The 19795-nt window shown below is 33.2% G+C and overlaps 1 protein-coding gene across 8 annotated transcripts in view; it reads right to left on the minus strand.

Annotated features, from left to right (window-relative positions):
- Window positions 1-758: 758 nt before the first annotated feature.
- The window catches only part of RNPC3 (RNA binding region (RNP1, RRM) containing 3), a 28175-nt gene continuing 9138 nt past the window's right edge, over window positions 759-19795 (minus strand). The window contains exons 5-17 of one of the 8 annotated variants that reach the window (XR_007411397.1): window positions 18886-18997; window positions 17746-17814; window positions 16224-16366; window positions 12197-12322; window positions 10986-11137; window positions 7654-7815; window positions 6311-6405; window positions 6165-6223; window positions 4064-4196; window positions 3297-3368; window positions 2254-2297; window positions 1603-1687; window positions 759-817 (exon numbers count right to left, since the gene is read on the minus strand). Coding sequence is in view for 5 of the 8 variants with exons in the window: in XM_025417458.3 (XP_025273243.1) it covers window positions 3309-3368; window positions 4064-4196; window positions 6165-6223; window positions 6311-6405; window positions 7654-7815; window positions 10986-11137; window positions 12197-12322; window positions 16224-16366; window positions 17746-17814; window positions 18886-18997 (1111 nt within the window). In the remaining 3 variants the exon portion in view is untranslated. Of the gene's footprint in view, window positions 2298-3296; window positions 3369-4063; window positions 4197-6164; window positions 6224-6310; window positions 6406-7653; window positions 7816-10985; window positions 11138-12196; window positions 12323-16223; window positions 16367-17745; window positions 17815-18885; window positions 18998-19795 lie in introns of all 8 variants that reach the window. The other 7 variants (XR_007411398.1, XR_007411396.1, XM_049111611.1 and 4 more) reach the window with 7 other exon arrangements.

Consider the following 19795-nt stretch of genomic DNA (forward strand, 5'->3'; position numbering starts at 1 on the left):
CTGTTACAGGATTCACTTCTCCATACTCCTAATTCCTATCTTTAAAATTCCCAATTTCCTTATTTCACAGTGCTATGAGGAAGAAGCTGTGATTCACAACAGCATTCCCACAAAGACCAAATCTTTGGGCATTGATTCTGGTTAAATTATTATATACTCATAGGACACTATTAATATGCAAAGTTTTCTTATTAACACATAGCTAAAACTAATTTCACTAAGATACCAATACTTTTGTATGAGAAACACTTACACCTTTACATGATAATCTAATAGATTTGGGAGCACCAAAATAAAAGACTAAATTAGGGCAGGAATACAAATTTCCCAAAGTGGGGAAAATCTCCTACTACTAAAACAAAACAAAAAACAACAAAAAAACAAAAGCCTCATAGCCAAATAAAACTGCATAAATAAATATAAGAAATAACATTACTATAAAAGACTATGTTTAAGTGTATTAGTATCCAGGCAATGAAAAAGGGCAGTATCTGTAATCATAAGAGAAAATTTCTATTTAGTATTATAAAATTACCTCAAAAAATTTTATGTGATTATCAAATTATACTTTCTAAATGTATTAAACAACATAAAGAAAAATTAAGAACAATATTTTATTGGAAAGAAAATAATTTATTATATATGAGGAAGATGATTAAAATACATGTAATATATCTCCAATAAACTGATTTAATGCATATAGATTTTAACTTTTAAATATACTTTAAAAGCTGTTACGCACAGTTCCATAGACCAGGTGTCATTTTCTTCTCCTTAAATTTGGAAAGCAGTTGGAAGACACGGAATCAAAAGGAACCTAAAACACCATAAGAATTCATTAAAAATAATAATGATTATAAAACAGTTAATTGGTTTTAAAATAACTAAAAGCATTCATATTTAGAAAATTAGTGAATCATGTCAGTACTACAAACTTTTAATTGTCTAAATAAATTGCTTATAAGGAAACTGATTAAAACATTAAAAAATAAAACATTTTAACTTCTATAAAAATAGCAATTTCAGTATCTGTAATTTTTTGTATTCTTAATGTGACAATAATTACTAACAGAATTTTTCATTGTTTTCATAGTATTAGCAATAGCAGGATTTGCAAGAAGTGCAGAGGCTCCAATTCTTGATTTTCCTACTTACAGGAGGTTGAATGACTAGGTTGGCATTAAGTATCTAACCATTTTACTCTAACAAACTAGTATCCAAACTGGTCATCCCTTAGAATTACTAAATAAATCTTTTCAAATTAGATTCTTGGTCCCATTACCAGAAATTCTGATTTATTAGTTTTAGGAGAGTGTCCAGGAATCTATCTAAAAATCCTTCTTCAGTGGTTCTCAACCTTCGTCACACATTAGGAGGTTTGAAAAATTCCAGTATCTATGCTGTACACCAGACGAGTTAAATCAAAATGGGGAGAAACTTAGGCATTAGTACATTTTTTAGCCTTTTATTTCATCTTTTTTTTTTTTTTTTTTTTTTAAGTTTCCCAGGTGATTCCAAAATGTGGCCATGACTAAGAATCACGGTTTCGGGGAATTCCGGTAATCAACCAGTCTGGAAACCATTGTTACTACATATACCTACCAGGACTGTTTTTTTTTTGTTCCACTTAATGTGCTACCCTGAGTCAACATTATGTCTTCTTCCCTCTGTTCCTCTTTTCTTATTCCTTTAGTTTTGTTTAGAAAAAGAGGGAAAAAAAATACTTCTACTTGTTATCTCAAAGGAGATACCAATAATAAAACCTCAGATGTGAGGTCTGCTCTCTTACTTGGAATTTACAAAGAAATTCAGTTTTTTTCAGTATATATACTTTTTTAAAAGAAAAAAAGTCCTTTTTCCAAATTTTACAACATGTTATATAGAACACCTAAGCCAGATACATCATAAAACAGAAAGCATGTGTTACTGAATTAGGTTTAGGAAATACATAAATATAAGAAACAAGACTAAATTCTGTGTTAAAACAGATGAATACATTCTCCAAGTAAATAAGTTGACCTGATTCACTAACTTTCTCTGGAAAAATTACATAACCTAAGAATAGCACAGAAAATTCACAGCAGATCTAAAAAGGAGATAAATGATTTGTCCAATCAACACTGATAATTTTAGAAATATCTCTTCTGAATAAATTATAAAAAAATATTGCTTAATCTGAATCAATGGGGGACAAAACATTTCTAGGAAAAACAGAAAACACTGCCCCAAAAAGGATACAACAAGAAAGGATACACTTTGTATGACAGTATTACAGCAGTATTTACGCAGGAATGCTTCTAAAGAAGAACAGCAGAATGCAGTTTAATTTTTTTCTCAATTTTTACATTAGATTTATAAATGATATTTTTAAACACACACTGAAAATTGTTATTTTAACTGTTCCACTAAGGTACTTGTAAGAATTCTGATTCAATCAGTATAGATACTTCATAAAATTCAAATATTCAAGGCATTTCACAAAAGGAATAACATTAAGCAAAATTTTCCTTTATTTATATAATTTTTTCAGCTTAACATCAGTACTGTTGACTGAGTTACTTCATGTTTTTCCAGTTTATAAAGGTAGAAAGATTTAAAATAAAACAAAAAGTATATTTCTACTCGTTTCTTAAGTCAATTACACAAACTTAGAAGTTTAAAATGGTTAATTCTATTATTTTTAATCATTAAATTACATAAGTATGCATTTAAATTACTCCTATAAAAAGCAAAAGATTTCATTCCACAAAAAATATGTAAACATTTCTGTGACATGTGTAATTAGTAATGCAAATTCCTAGGCCCCATTAAGAGCAACCAATTTGTCTTGGCTTTCCAGTCTCAGCACAGGAAAACTGGCATGGTTGACGACCCAAAGCTCCTACTCCAGACCTACTGAATCAGAACCTCTGGGTGAGGGTGAGGGGAAGCCTAGCAAACTGGTTTATCAGCCCTTCAGGTGACTGTAAGACATGTTAAAGTTTAAGAACCATTGCTTTACTGTAAACTGAAAAAGTTTTAAGACAAAGACATATAGTTCCCTCATAAATTCATTCTCTAAACTTCCTTTTAAAAACAGATGGGTTTTATTCTGTAGTTATAATTCTGAAATTTATTGGGAATTGATTGCAGAGATAGTGACATAGAGTGAAAAAGACATGGATGGATAGATGGAACAACTGATCTTATCTTTTAAAAACCTCAGAAGATACCTGAATTACCACTCTATCAAGGTTTATCCTTAACTTTATCTCAAGAAAGTCTTGTTCTTTTATTCTGTTATGATTCACACTTACCTTTACTAATTTTTAACACTTCCTTTTTCCTTCTTTAGAATCTTGTTTTGGTCTAGCAGATCGAGCGAATTGCTAATATTTATAAATTAAGGTTTCTTCACAAACATGACAGTAATCTCTAGATAAATAAGAATTTCCTAATGTAGGATAGGAGTAGTTTTTAAAATTTAACTCTTATATTTGTTTTCCTACTCTCAGCCATCTATCAAATATTTTTTTTTTGAGCGCCTCCTGTCTGCTGCCCATGATTTGCAGAAGTAAAAAATTTACTTTTTATTTATAATCATTTTTTACACCTGGATCTTCACTTCATCTATCCCACTGATTTCTAGTTTGCAAACTGCATTAACTACTAGAAGCAGAATCTTTAATCCAAGTATACATTTTGGTTGTTAAAATTTCCAAATAGAAGTATGAATTATACTACAATAAAACATTAAAAACTACAATGAACTGTATCTTTTCTAATGACTACAAATGTGCCTGTAGATACTTTAGTCTTTTAGGCTTAGCCTAAAAATGTACTTCTGAGCTATATGAATGAAATGTTTAGATATTCTAATAATCTCATGCTGCTAAGGTTCTTTTATTTTCTAATAAAAGTCTAAACAACAGCCATGTCACTCAGCTAAGTATGTTTATAACGGAGTATCTCAAGCTAGAATACCAGTGGTTGAGATTTCTAAAAGATAACATAAAAATTAGTTTCAGGTATACCTTTCTACTAAAAAACACATTTTCTTTGGAATGGATTATTTAAAGGATACAACCACCATAGGTTTTCCAAAAAGAACATATCCATTAGCTTCCTTTAAGGCTTTTGCTGCTGCTTTTTCATTTGGAAGTCCAATGAAAGCTTGTCCTTTCATGCGACCTTCTTTCATCAAACGTATATCAAACCTAGAAGTCAAGGAAGAAAAAGAGGTTTTGATTTAAAGAATGTCAAACAATTCTGATCATGGGAATAGAAATGTACTAAACATTTAAAATGCTTGCTATTTCATTTTTTTTTAAAGATTTTATTTATTTATTCATGAGAGAGAGAGAGAGAGAGAGAGAGAGAGAGGCAGAGGCACAGGCAGAGGGAGAAGCAGGCTCCATGCAGGGAGCCCGACATGGGACTCAATCCCAGGTTTCCAGGATCCCACCCCAGGCCAAAGGTAATGCTAAACCGCTGAGCCACCAGGGCTGCCCAATGCTTGCTATTTCAGAGTAAAACTGACTGTGTCGGAATAAAACATTAGACTTTATAAAATTATGTTCTGTATTCTGTTCTAAAATTGATTCTAAGTAATAAAAGTTTGATAATAACCTTCAGTATCTATCCTTCTAAGCTATGTTAAATGTATTTATGTAATTTAAAAATTACTGCAAATTACAAAAGCAAACTTAAACCTTTATTTCATATCTCTGTTTAAAAAATTTCATACAGCCAACTCAATATTGTTTACTCACATGACAAAAAACCAAATAACCAAGAATAGAAAGGCTGAAAGGAACTTCAGAAAAGTGACACAGAACTTCAGAATAGAAAGGGAAAGGACCTTATTGATCATCTAGTCAAAAATCATCATTTTACAGGTGACGTCTACAGATTATGAGTGACTGCTTCCAGGTAATACAGACAGCTAAAACTAGAGCAGAAATACAAGCCAGATTTTTTTTTTATTCCAGGTATAATGTTCTATTATTCCATAATTATTCATTTTTCAAAAATTTGGGAAAACTATAATTTATCATTTGATGTATATAGCTTTCTCCATATAAAATTATTTTCCCCCTCAAATACTAATTGCAGCAATACTAAAAAACAGACGTAAACTAGTATGTATTTATGTATGTAAAACATTTCATATATACTTTTTTTCTGTTTCTTATAATCATGATTTAAAGGTAGCAACAAAAATAAAGGGCCAGTATTTTGCATGCCTAGCAAAAGAAACTTTTGGTAGACTGATAAGGAAAGATTTCTGCCACTAATGAGTATAAACAGGCTAGCTAAGATTTAAAAGATTAAAACAAAACTAACTAGTTCCAGTTACTCCTCCATTTTACCACCACTCAAGTCTATCTCTCTACCTTTTCTACTTTTCTCTACTTCTAACTTATATGGCCAAGGATCTTATATACTTTGGAGCTAACTAACTGTGGCATTTTAAAGAACAAAATTGTAACTCTAAATATTAGCTTTATAGCATTTACAGATCATATTCCTATCTTTTGCACTCATAAAATCGGGAGCCTTGCTTAATGTAGACTAATTAAACGAAGGGAAGTTACTGTCAAGGTTAAGAATCTGAAAAATTCTGCTGGATTGCTGTGTATACTGCTGAATGAGTCATTAAAACAGTAGTTTTCAGAGTGCAATCTTTGAACCAGCATTTTTGGCATGATCAATGAACTTTTTAGAAATATAAATTCATAGGCCCTACCTTAACCTAGATGTGCCTAGGAAATGGTACCAAGCTCTCCAGGTGATTCTTATGCAGGTTAAAGTTTGAGAACCACTAATTTAGAAATAGGGATTAGGGCTGCAATTTACGCTGTTTGTATAAAATTTTATGGGAACTCAGCCATAAATGTTAGTGTGTATATTGTTAATGCCTACTTTCATGATACAAAGATAGAACTGAGTAGATCCAACAGACCCCGTACGGCCTATAATAAAATAAAAATATGAAATGGTTACTATCTTCCCATTTACAAAGATTTTTGCGGACTACTGCTTTAGACATCTAAAAATCATGTAACAGATAAGAGCAATTTCTTCCTGTAATTTTTATCTCTAAAGGGAAAGTGCTGGGATTTAAGAGCTAATTCATAACGGATAAAAACAAAACATAATTTGAGAATATGACTCCTACTTACATTATCCGTTGTGTTTCTGATGAAAAGTCAACATATCTCCCAAAAATAAATTTAAGGTCCTAGAATTTTAATAAGAAAAAGACAAGTAAGAAGGTTCAGGAAAAAAGAGGTAAAACAATAGTGCCAATTTACAAGTTTCAACTTACCTTTTCTTGAACATGTTTAGCTAAATTCTTTACATAAACTCTACAGTTTGGTTCACCAGGTTCATAACTTCTGAAAACTGACAGTGTTTCCATTTCTTATTTAAAAACAAAACAAAAGGAGGATATAAATTAGGATTTTTTCATTAATTTTCTCAAAGAAAAGCTTTAACAACATTCAAATACAAGCACTAAATAAATTAAGCATTATGAAACTGTCACAACCATAATAACCATTAATAGCAATGTCATGAATAAAAACACTAATTAAAAATCTGAATTGGTAATATGCAAATAAGCTTAAAAATTTCAGGCCATCTAGCATAACTAAAATTTGTTCAATAAAATATCTACTATTGAAGCTCCTTTACAATAAAAGCTTTTTACTTTATTAAGATTGAAGCAAAAAAAAAAAAAAAAATGAAGCAGATAAGTACGTTATCAACCATTTGTGTCACTGTTTAACTTAAAGTCAATTTCCCAAACCACCAGACACCAACGGTCAAACAGGAGAATAAATTACTCAAACCTAATTAAGTACTTCATATAAACTGTGGCTTCTGGATCCCTATATAGCTACTGCTAGTTCAATAATCAGTTCCTGGCAACTGATGTTCTATGCGAAAATGCTAATTGGAAGTTTATTCCCCATTTTTATGGGAAAAATTATAATGTTACATGTCAATCTCTAAATAACTTCCTAAAAAGTACAAACCAGGAAAATTTCTTTATTTTTACTTTTTTCAAGATTTTATTTATTCATTAGAGAGAGAGAGAGAGAGGCAGAGACAGAGGCAGAGGGAGAAGCAGGCTCCATGCAGGGAGCCCGACGTGGGACTTGATCCTGGGTCTCCAGGATCACACCCTAAGCTGAAGGCAGCCCTAAACCACTGAGCCACCTGGGCTGCCCAGAAAATTTCTTTAGAAGTAAAAAAATCTATCACGTTAGGATATAAAATCCTTAAACACAGACTTTTAACCACCAAATAATTGAAACTATTCTTTTTTAAACTGCATTGCATGCATCTCAAACACAAAACTATGATGATATATCCACTGTATTTGGAACACAAAACTCCAGACAATGGGTCACTTGATTTTTTTTTTAATGTTATATAAAAAGTTTTAGGAATGAAAACAATTTTTTTTCTTAATAAACTGAAAACACTGTATTGAGAGAGACTATCCTCCCTACAAAATATGGGTATTAAAACCAAAAGCAGTGATTAAAAACATTAACCGGAAAGATGTGTTGAAATACATGCCTTAATCAAAATAAAGAACACGAAATTTGTTGTTTCTGACACATCAAAGAAATGGAATAAACATTTCATGAAGTTAGTTACCTTCTCTAGAAATTCTGCCTTTTTCCAACTCCCTTCTAGAAATACATTCTGATGGCATTTCATCACAGTCCTCTTTAATCTCTTCTGTGATGTTCAAATTAGGTTTGGGGAAGATTTTTCCAAATCCTACATTGGGGGCATCACCTTCAGGAGCAGGCAAATCTGAAAGTTAACATTAACATGAGCCATTAAAAATTCCCACTTTTTAAAACAGGCTTTGTTTTCCATTTTTAACTTTAAGATATCCTTTGGCGGGGACCCCTGGGTGGCTCAGCGGTTGAGCACCTCCCGTCGGCCCAGAGTGCGATAATCGAGTCCCATGTTGGGCTCCCTGCATAGGGCCTGCTTCTCCCTTTGCCTATGTCTCTGCCTATCTGTGTGTCTCTTATGAATAAATAAAATCTTAAAAAAAAAAATTCGGTATCTTTTGGCACTAAAACTTCGGTATTTTTCTCAATGCTTCAGAGCAGGGGTAGGCAAACTTTTTTTGTAAAAGGTCAAATAGCAAATATTTTAGGCTTTGTAGGCCATATGGTTTCTGTCATGGCTATTAAGCTCTGCCATAATAATATGAAAACAGCCACACAATAAGCTAACAGCCAAACAGCTGCTTTGTGATGCTACTTATAGGGCCTGCAAAGTGGAAAGAAAATGAATTCATTTTCAACGTATTTATTAGTTTGAGGTGCCAGAGGGGCACCTAAAAAAATAAAATGTATTGGCAAGATTGGCAGAATGAAGGTTGGTGGGGTCAATAATAAATATTTTGTTTAACCTATTCACTTTGAATTATTAATAATTACATGAAAGAAATTTGTACTTCATTACTGTAATGGAATGTCATCATTCAAGATTATTTATACAATGGGTCTGAAGACTTCAGAGTGCTACATCAAAATATTATCAAACAGCCTTCAATCTTATCAAAGATGATTAAAAGATTAAGATCAGGACCTATGATGAAATCATGTCATTTCCATTTGACGATACCAAAAAAGTTTCATAAAAGCTTTACAAGTAGTAAAGGAAAACAAGTATTCATACTTAAGAAATTATTCAATTAGGAAAATTCAAAAACACTGCAGAAATTAAACTGGCACAGCAAGGATAGGGTTAAATGTTCACTAGAAAAATTCGTCATACTACCAAAAAACAAACAAAAAACACTCTAAAAAGCTATGAGCATGATGCAAAGAACATGCTACACTTAAGATCGTAAGTCTCTTAATAATGTTAAAAAATTGTTATAGAAACCGATCTCCTTCCTGTAGCCTGAAAGCATCCATAAGAGAAAAACTTAAGACTGCTTCTACCGTTACTTCAACATTGCTACTTGACACTGATGTTGAATGGGAGGACTGTCACCCTGCCAAAATCACCTAGACCCTTGAGTAATTTAAGCTTAAAAAAACAAAAATATTGTGTCTAAGGGTGATTAACATGAAATGAAGAAAAATATTCAAAAAGAAAAAAAATATATATATATATTGAAACAAAAATGGAGCCATCTGTGTGCCCTATGTACTGTTCATTTATTCAACACACAATAGGGCAGCCCGGGTGGCTCAGTGGTTTAGAGCTGCCTTCAGCCGAGGGCCTGATCTCGGAGACCCGGGATCGAATCCCATGTCAGGCTCCCTGCATGGAGCCTGCTTCTCCCTCTGCCTGTGTCTCTGCCTCTCTCTCTCTCTCTCTCTCTGTCTCTCATGAATAAATAAATAAAATCTTAAAAAACAAATAATAGCTAATATTTAGACATTTGCACCATGCATTTTTACTTGGATCATCTTGTCTCACAGCCAATATTTGTCATATGCTTCACAGGCACTGCGCTCTGGGGCAGAGGTTCTGCACATGCTGCCCCTCTGGAGATTATGGTCCAATGGCTGACCCGAGTCCATCTCTAATGCCAATAGGGCCAGGACAAGAGTACAAACGGCAGCCTCATACCATACAGCGAAATACTGTAAAGTTACAAATAAGGTTTAGCTGTTAAATAAATTATCTATTTCCCTAAGAAAGAGAAAAAAACAAGAAGCTATCTGAAAAGGCAATGCATTCTAACCATGAGAAAGAAATTAAAATTAGTTTTTCACTCGCTACATTTGCAATACTTACTGGAACTCTAGAATCTCATATTCACACAAATGGTCAAAGATATATGTGCAAAAATGTACGACGAGTAGTTTCTCAAATAGTAAAAAAAAAACAGAAATAACCTCAACTTCTATCAACAGAGCATAATTAAAGATTGATGTAGCTATATTATGTAGTATAATGCAGCCATTAAAAAAATAAGGTATATATTTTTTATTGATAAGTAAACTTTAAACTCCTAAAGATCACAGACCACATCTAACTTGTCCTTTAGAGCCCAGCACAAAGCTGTTATGCTGTATGATTTCAATAAGTCAATATTAAGTCAATGACAAACATTACACAAAACATGATGCTCATTTAAAACAAGAAGAGAAAATGTGTTTACACATGTATAGGGATAAGATCTGGAATGAATAGCTATATTCTAAATTATTAACAATGGTAGTGAGATAGGGGAAAGTGGGGTTTGAGGTGTTAACCTTTTAAATTTTTACTCTATAAGCTCCTGTTTTACTGTTTCTAGAAATCTGTTTTATGAAATTAAAATTAAACAAAGGAATGCCACTATAGTATCAAATTAATGCCTAAAACAAATACCTGTAATTTTAATAAGCTTCTTTTTTTTTTAGATTTTATTTATTTATTCATGAGAATCAGAGAGAGACCAAGACAGAGACACAAGCAGAGCGAGAAGCAAGCTCCATGAAGGGAGCCCGACGTGGGACTCGATCCTGGTCTCCAGGATCACGCCCTAGGCCGAAGGCGGCGCTAAACCACTGAACCACCCGGGCTGCCCAATAAACTGTCTTTAAACTTAAGAATAGTATCTTAGTAAATAATCTATGTCTTTTGGATAAAAAAAAAAAAAAAAAATTACATTAAATCTACAATACACACAATAGTCACACTGCTTGTTTACTTATCAATAATATAAATATACTAATAAAGCCACAGAATATGACATCTAACAATGAAAAAAAATAATTGTTCTATTGCATCTTTAGTGTAAACAACAAAAACCAGACTAAATTTCACCCTGAAGTTCATGACTAGCAAAAGGCAACAGTGATGGTCTCATCATTAAACATTTTTTTAGTTATATGAAAAAGTTCAAAATGGACAGTATTCCATATTAAAAAAGACTAACTGCGTATTTTTAAAATTTAATTCTAACAAAAAGGCAGAATGAGAAGAATTTTTACATAGCATATAAACAACTAGAATATACTTACCATAACTTTGTTCTTCACAATTTTGTTCTTTTTCTAGATCTTTCTTAAATGCAGATGGCATGTCAGTAGATATATGAAATTCAATTTTCTTATTACCTACAGGCTGTGGTTGGTCAAATACATCCGAAGGTAACAGCACTGGATGTAAACTGCTGTTTATAAATAGTGACAACATTATTTTGCAAATGCAAATAAAATCTTGAGTAAAACATTACTCATATTTACCTTAAATTAACACTGACAAAGTATTCATAATACTATAGGCATTGCACAAACTTACATTTACCACTTCAAGAAATCCCAACAAATTTTCTAATATGAATACTGTTAAATTACTATTTAGACTAGAAGACTATAAGATTAAGGGATATCACTCACTAATGACAGAAACAGTACCTGGGGACTACTGAATCTAAACTTAAGGATATTTACCGATATACAAAGACATTCATTTTATGTTTAATATAAGCATTTTTATGTACTGTGTACTATGTAAGAAAGCTATCTCTCTGAAAGAATTGCCACTAGCCACATGTATGGCTAATGAGCACTTGAAATATAGCTGTTAAATTAAAATATAAGTACATAAAATACACACTAGACTTATAACAACTCTGTACAAAAAAAGGTGACATATCAATAATTTTTGTATTAATTATATGCTGAAATATTTTGGATATAATGAGTTAAATAAAATATATTATCAAAATTAATTTCATCTGCTTCCTGTTACTCTTTTATTTTTTATTTTTATTTTTATTTTCTTTTGGTTACTCCTTTAATGTGGCTACTGGAAAACTGAATTTGGTTCACATTATTTTTAACTGTTCAGTGCTGCTAGAGATCAAAAGCATGGGATTGCAGTATTAAGACATACACAGGTGAGAAACATAGATCATATTTATACCTAATGTTAAATTTTAAAAAACACAGATTAAAGACATTACTTTAAAAGGGAAAAAAGATTTCTAACAAACCCATTCTCAATTTATGAAGTTATTTACAAGTTTGAGTGAAATTTACATTGTAGAATTGCTAAATGAAATTAAAATTGCAATTAATATTAATTTTATGTGATTATTAAAGTACATAGAATTCCATGGCAAACAGGCAAGTAAAATGTCTGCCGTAATTGTTTATAAACGACACAAGTTAAGCAAATAGGCAAATTATACAGAAAAATCTTATTTCATAATTCAAAACAAAATTACCCATGTGAAGCAGATGAAGGTGTTTTCAACATATCCTTTATTTTTTGCTTTTTTCTCACATGGTGCTGCTTTATTGCTTTTGGTCTTTTGGGCTGAAGATTTGCTAATTCCATTAGTTTGGTCATTCTACATTATGAAAAGAGTAAGTAAAAACAGAAATTCTTCATGTAGAAGCATATAGTATAATTAAACTATAAATATAAATTATACATGTTACATCGTAAGTTAGGATTTACATAGAAGTATAGTTTCTAAACCATCAATTAAGATAATTTAAAATAAGCTCAAGTTCTAAATTTCCTTGGCCAACTTTCATTTTACTTTAAAAGGAACTGGTCATTTACTTGGTTTCAATTTATCTTTTTGTTTCTTAAAGATTTATTTGAGACACACACACACACACACACACACACACACGCGCGGCACTCTGCGCACAACACAAGCAGGAGGAGAAGAAGGGAGAGAGAATATTAAGTAGCCTCCCGGAGCCCAATGAGAAGTTATCTCGCAACTCTGAGAGCATGATATGAGCAGAAATCAAGAGTCAGATGCTCAGCCAACTGAGCCACCCAGGTGCTTCTCCATTTATCTGTTAAAGATATGTATTATTATGAAAATTATTAGTTGTCCAAATAAAATGGCTGCATTTGATGCCAAAAAGTTGAACAGGATATAGTAACATATGTAACTTTATTACTTTTCTTGACTGATATTCAAAATACCTCACAAATACAGTATGATTATTTTGATTCTTATTCTAATTAAAAAGAGCCTAAGCTGAAGTTATTTTTATTTTAAAGCATTTTCGGAATTGTTGCACATGAATCAATACACAAACAAGATAACTTACTTAAGAACAAAGTTTTCAATAATATACTCTGAAGTTGCTTTTTATAAGTAATTATCAAGGTGTGATAATTAATACACTGTACCCAGTTTGTCCTCATTATGTATGATATTTCAAATAGATCTTGTCTAGGCATTTTTGTATCTTCCACAGAATCAGATACAGTGTTTCCACTGAGCACAAGCTCAAAACCAGTAGTCACAGCTCTATTTCTGTTACATTTGTGGAATTTAAAAGCAAAATAAACATGCAAACAAAATGCAAGAAAGGAGAATGTAGTTAAAATAAGCTTTAAACCCAAGTGAGGAAAAAATATAAACATATGAATTTGGTTAAAATAAGCTTTAAACTAAATGACAAAAAAAAAAATGTAAACACGTTATACATTTGTAAGGCTTTTCAACCATCAAGGTTTACCCAAAATTTTATGAAGAAATCCAATTATACAAAACATGTTTCTACTCATGAATTGCTCACCCAAAATATACTAAGTCTCTCAACAGTGCCCAGCATAAGATAAATATTTGCTGAATATTATGTTTTGTTTTTTAAGTTTCCAGAAGATAGTAGAAAAGCATGAAACCAGAGATTGTTTCTTGCAAGGATTCTATTCTCATTACTTAAGATGAATTACTTGCAGAATTCCTCACTACATCCCTAAACAGAAACCCAAATAAACAAAGCAAAACAAAAAATATTTTGGCCAGTCTGCATAAAGCATTCCTGATTACTATCATTATTTTTATAAAGAAAGTAAAATTTATAGAGATTATGTAATTAACCCAACGCAATACTTTATAATGCTGTTTACTTAGAAACAAGTTAAAGTTACAGTCTATCAAGAACTGCCAGCTTTCCTAAACGCCTCTATTCACAGCATTTTTGTAGTTTTGGCACCACCTATATTTTTAACTCTTTCTCCAAAAGGAATGTCTATTGAGCCAGTGCTTAAGTTAACAGTGACGAGATAATACCCACATTGTTGCTGATTATTTGTAAATATTGCCTGGATTCTCTGCTTGGGTTTTGACTCCTATCAACCACTTCCTGTATCTGACTTCTATACAGTTACCGAAGATTCTCATCATTTGGGGTGCCTGGCTGGCTCAGTTGGTGACGCTTGATCTTGGAGTTGTGAGTTCGAGCCCCAAACTGGGTCTAACAATCACTTAAAAATTTAAAAAATCTCAAAAAAAAAAAAAAAAAAAAAAAAAAAAAGAAAGGATTCCCTTCATATGCCCAGAGTAGTCTTCTAGGCTAGAGGATATCAATTATATCATTATAGCCCTAGGACCAAATTTAGCCAGCTGAATTCTCTTTACCTCTTTGTAAACAGAAAGTTTTGCTGAAACACAGCCATATTCACTCGCTTAGGTATTGCCTATAGCTGCTTTCCTATTAAAACAAAACTCTAGCCCTATACAGAAAATGTTTAGCAATTCCTGTTCTAGGCTATGCTGTGGATTATACATCTAAACATTATTAATAACTTACTGCTTTTCACCAGAATATTTATTTATTTATTTATTTTTAATTTTTATTTATTTATGATAGTCACACACAGAGAGAGAAAGAGGCAGAGACACAGGCAGAGGGAGAAGCCGGCTCCATGCACGGAGCCCGACATGGGATTCGATCCGAGGTCTCCAGGACCGTGCCCTGGGCCAAAGGCAGGCACCAAACCACTGCGCCACCCAGGGATCCCCACCAGAATATTTAAATAAAATATATGTAGGTTGTCAAGAACCACTGATAAAAAAGTTAATCTGCATTAGTACGAATTGATTTGTATAAAATCCCACAGAAATGCTCTGGAAATTTATTCTGAGGTGAATAAAATTTAGGGGAATAAGCTGGAAAAAATATGAATATAATCTATTCTTATTCTTATTATTTGAAATAGTTGTGTTTTATAAATCTCCATAAATAATTAGTGAATAATGAATCAATGCCCCTAGGGGAAAGTCAGGATTGGGACCTGCAAGCCTATGCTCTAGAATTTCACCAACTGATCAATACACACCTTTTTTTTTTTTTTTTTTTAAGATTTTATTTATTTAGAGCACCAGGGAGCACCAGCAGGGCGAACAGCAGAGGCAGAGGGAGAAGAGGGGTCCCGCTGAGCAGGGAGCCCGATGTGGGGCTCCATCCCAGGACCCTGGGATCACAACCTGAGCTGAAGGCAGACACTCAACTGACTGGAACACCCAGGCACCCCACACACCTTGTTTCATATCTGTCTCTGCTTAAGGACACCTTATTTTATGTATCGCTGATTCACTAACACTGAATTCATAATCCACAGCACTATAACTCAAGTCTGAACAAGGCTTATCTAACATGTTTTCTCTGTCAGGCACATCACAGCCTTCTTGATTTTGGAAACGTTAGCACTTTTAACACTATGCTTAGGGACCACTGCTTGGGGACCACTGTAAATAGCAAAATCACCAAAAAACAGCATAAAAATGTGAAAGGCTTGGTATTAAACAGATCACAAAAAGGATACTTGTTTATAGTATGGGAGCTAATGTAAGAAGACAGAATGTCACCCTGCTCTACCTCATCTAGGAATGTGCATGCCAAGTGACTCCAATTTTTCACCATTCTGTGCATACCCACATTTGCAAAAGACCATAAAAACACAACAAGTATTGATTTTGGGGTTACAAATAAATTTTAGCATGTAGACAAATTCCCAAATACATAATCCACAAATTATGAGGATCAACTGCATTTTATAATACCATAATTATCAATCTAAAAACTTACTCATAATCTAAAATTTTCCTTAGGTCTGGATGCATAGTCTCAGAGCTTAATCTTTTTTTTTTTTTTTTTAATTTTATTTATTCATGAGAGATAGAGAGGCAGAGACATAGGCAGAGGGAAAAGCAGGCTTCCCACAAGGAGCTGGGTGCAGGACTCGATCCTGAATCCTGGGATCATGATCTGACCCAAAGGCTGATGCTCAACTGCTGAGCCACCCAGGCGTCCCCCATCAGATCTTAATCTATACCTATTCCTATTATATATGCTTGAGGGGTTGGGGGAGTTGGGGAAAAATTCTAATGACCCCAAATTATGAAGAACTACAGGCAAAATTTAAGAAGAGCAAAAACAATCTCTTTCTCATATCTGTTCTTAGAATCTAAACAAATATCCTTTGATATTACAAACCTCTGTCGGTCTTCATCATCACTGCTTTCATATTCTGATTCTTTACTTGATAATTCCTCATCCTCATCTGGCAAAGGTGGTTCCTCTGGTGGCTGAGGAGATGCAGGTGGAAGAGGTGCATGCAATGGCATATAGTCTTCATACTAATTAAAAGAAGATGGTATTCTTATGGTAATCCATGATATTTATAGGATAGAAAAACCACTTCTGTTCAGATAGGTTATTCTCATCTTTCTCCCTAATGATATTCTTTCACACATTCAACACATACTAAGGGAACACCTGCTACAGAAAGACCGCTAGTTGATCACAAAACTTGTTTATTCTTCCTTGGCACCTAGCTGGAATAAATCTCCAAACCTCTTTTACAGTTAGATTCACCATGTAACTGAGTTTTAGCCAACAGAATGCTAACATTAAAAAAAAAAAAAATCTACCCATAGTCTTCTCTTCCTTCTTGATCTGCAGGATATATGGTAATGCCCTCATCAATCTGGGGATGCACATAGTGAAGAAAAGTTAGGTCTTTTGAATGACTTAGAGTAAGATATCATTCCGCTCTACTTTTGGAATGGACTTGACATGCACAAGTAACTTATACTGCTATATATACTTAAGTGACTAAGATTTGAGTTTTTTGTTTGTAGCAGTTAGCCTAATCTTAATGAATATTCCTGTAATGTACTAGGTAGGCATTGAGGTGTTGGGAATACAAGAAAAAATATGAAGCCAATGGTATATATATTAGAAAAGGAATCTATATGCAATACAGAATAGAAAAGCAAATTTTCTATTTAAGTGTCAGGACTCAAATTACTTTCTCATTGCTATTATCTAAACAAGTAGTAAGGACTATAACAAAATAGTAACTAGAATGATTCAATAACAGACACAGATTGCCATCTAAAATTGATGTATCTGCATAGCATATTCTAATAAAAATTATTGGCTATCTTTCTTTTGTCTTCTGTAAATGAAACTCCATATGCAATAAAAGCACAACAATGGAAATTTTACATAATTAAGTTAAATGTAATTATTTTATAAAATAGCAAAATGTTCTGAGTCAAGGACTGAACAACACTGGCAGAAATGACAGCCTCTATTACGAAAAGCCTCTCTTTCATGTTCTGGCTTTCCCCTACAGTTGCAGGTCTTCAACTATAATTATCATAATAACTTAAATTTGTCCCTTAATTTCAAAGCTCATTAAAGGTTAGTGGCACAATATTTGTGAAGGTCAGCCTCAATAATCCCACATCAGAAGAGAAGTTTTGAACCTTCAAAAAAATTTTTTTTTCTTTAAAGATTTATTTATTTAACCAGGAGTGGGAGGTAGGGGGTGGGGGTGTGTGAGGGGATGGCCTTAAACAGACTCTGCTGAGTGAGGATGGAGCCCAACGTAGGACTAGATTTCATGACCCTGAGATCACGATCCCAGCTGAAACCAAGAGTCAGACACTCAACTGACTGCACCACCCAGGCGCCCCATGAATCTTTAAAATTCTAAGACATTTCTTACCATGGGAGGTCGTGCCGTTATTGGTCCAAATGGTGTGGGCAAATTCATTTTATTCATAAGATGAAGCACCTTAAAGCAGCAAAACATTGGAAATCACATAGTAAAATGATAATTCAACTCACATCTTAGATTTTATGTACTTTAAAACTTTGCAGTAACACTCCTGATTTAGTGCAAAGGCTGGCCACTTCTCACTTTATCACAAAAAAGGGCTATTACCACCACCTGTATATCTCAGAAGATTACCCCTTCCTAAAATGTTTGTCAGTTCTACAAATACTCATTATTTTCATTATTAAAAATATCATGTTCTTGCAATGTAAATGCTACCAAAATGTTGTCTTTCCCTTGATTACTATGGAATTATGAAACAAAAAGTACATTCAAGAAATAAATAACACCTGTATTTTGTACTTCAAAGTATCTTACTACTGTTGATACTTTCAAGCATTTGCTGAGGGATCTATTATGTTTTTTCCTTTAAGAAAGAATCTCCACGTTAAAGGTATATGCTCAAGTAACAAAAATTGCCAGAAGTTTTATTTCCCAAATTAGCTTATGTTTATTAGTATTAACATACTACACGTTAGTAACGTTTACACCATAGTTTATATATACATTTACTTGACTGCAGTAAATTTCATTACCTTTTGCAATGGACTTAACCCACATACAAATGCTGAAACCTAACCCTCAATGTGACGGCATCAGAAGGTAGGGTCTTTGGGAAATAATTAAATCATAAGGATAGACTCCTCTGAATGAGATTAGGGTTTCTTATAAAAGGGACCCCAGAGAGCTATCTCATCTCTTTTCAGCTAGGTGAAGATACAAAGAGAAAATAGCCATTTGCAACCCAGGAGAGGACCCTTACCAGAACTCAATCTTGCTGGCACCCTAATCTCGGAGCTCCAATCTCTGAGAAATAATTTTCTGTTGTTTATAAGCCACCCAATCCACGGTACTTAGTTATAGCAGCTCAAGCTGAGAAGATATCCTTAAATAATTTTAATATCATTGCCTGACTGAATTAGTCTGATTAACAAACACTATTATGAAAAGTATAAAAATTAGCATGGAAAAAAACTTATCAAGCTATTCAAGCATTTATTTTTGGAAAGTAAATTGCATTCTACTTACCTGTACATAGAACTTCGGCACACTTGCCAAAGCATTTACTATGTTTGCTAGGATTGTGCTTGAAGGTGGTGGGTACATATACTTGAGGCATGAATTCAGAGGAAAAGTCAGCCTAAAAAATATATTTAAAATGCTTATCATGTTTTTTTTTTTTTTTTTTTTTTATAAATTTTTATTTATTATGATAGTCTCACAGAGAGAGAGAGAGAGGCAGAGACACAGGCAGAGGGAGAAGCAGGCTCCATGCACCGGGAGCCCGACGTGGGATTGGATCCCGGGTCTCCAGGATCGCGCCCTGGGCCAAAGGCAGGCGCCAAACCGCTGCGCCACCCAGGGATCCCTGCTTATCATGTTTTAAATAAGTTTCATATCAATAACTTATTTTTAGATAACCTAAGGAAGTATATAACTGCTCAAATAATTCAGTACTTTTACCTTGTTCCTAATAATTCCAAATAAGTACATTTAAGAAGAAACTTGCTTTGGGGCACTTGGGTGGTCAGTTGGTTAAGTGCCTGCCTTTGGCTCAGGTCATGATCTCAGGGTCCTGAGATCAAGCTGCCTTTGGGCTCCCTGTTCAGCAGGGAGTCTGATTCTTCATTTTCCTCTGCCCACATCCCCCAAGGTTTGTGTACGTGTGCACATGCCTGAGCATTCTCTTTCTCTCAAGTAAATAAAAACTTTAAAAAAGAAAAAGAAACTTGTTTTCTGACTGTACTAGTGAAAAGTAAGGTATTTCTTACTAGAGCTTATTTTATTCTCTTAACATTTTAATGGACCCAAATTCAGTGATAAACTCTAATAGCTCAAAACGTTTAATCAATATATTGAAAATATACATGCCATAATAAAATATCCTTTGAAATATCTTATTCACAATATATATACACATCTATATATACGTACTCAA

This window comes from Canis lupus, chromosome 6, assembly GCF_003254725.2.
Source record: "Canis lupus dingo isolate Sandy chromosome 6, ASM325472v2, whole genome shotgun sequence".
NCBI classification, from domain to species: Eukaryota; Metazoa; Chordata; class Mammalia; order Carnivora; family Canidae; genus Canis; species Canis lupus.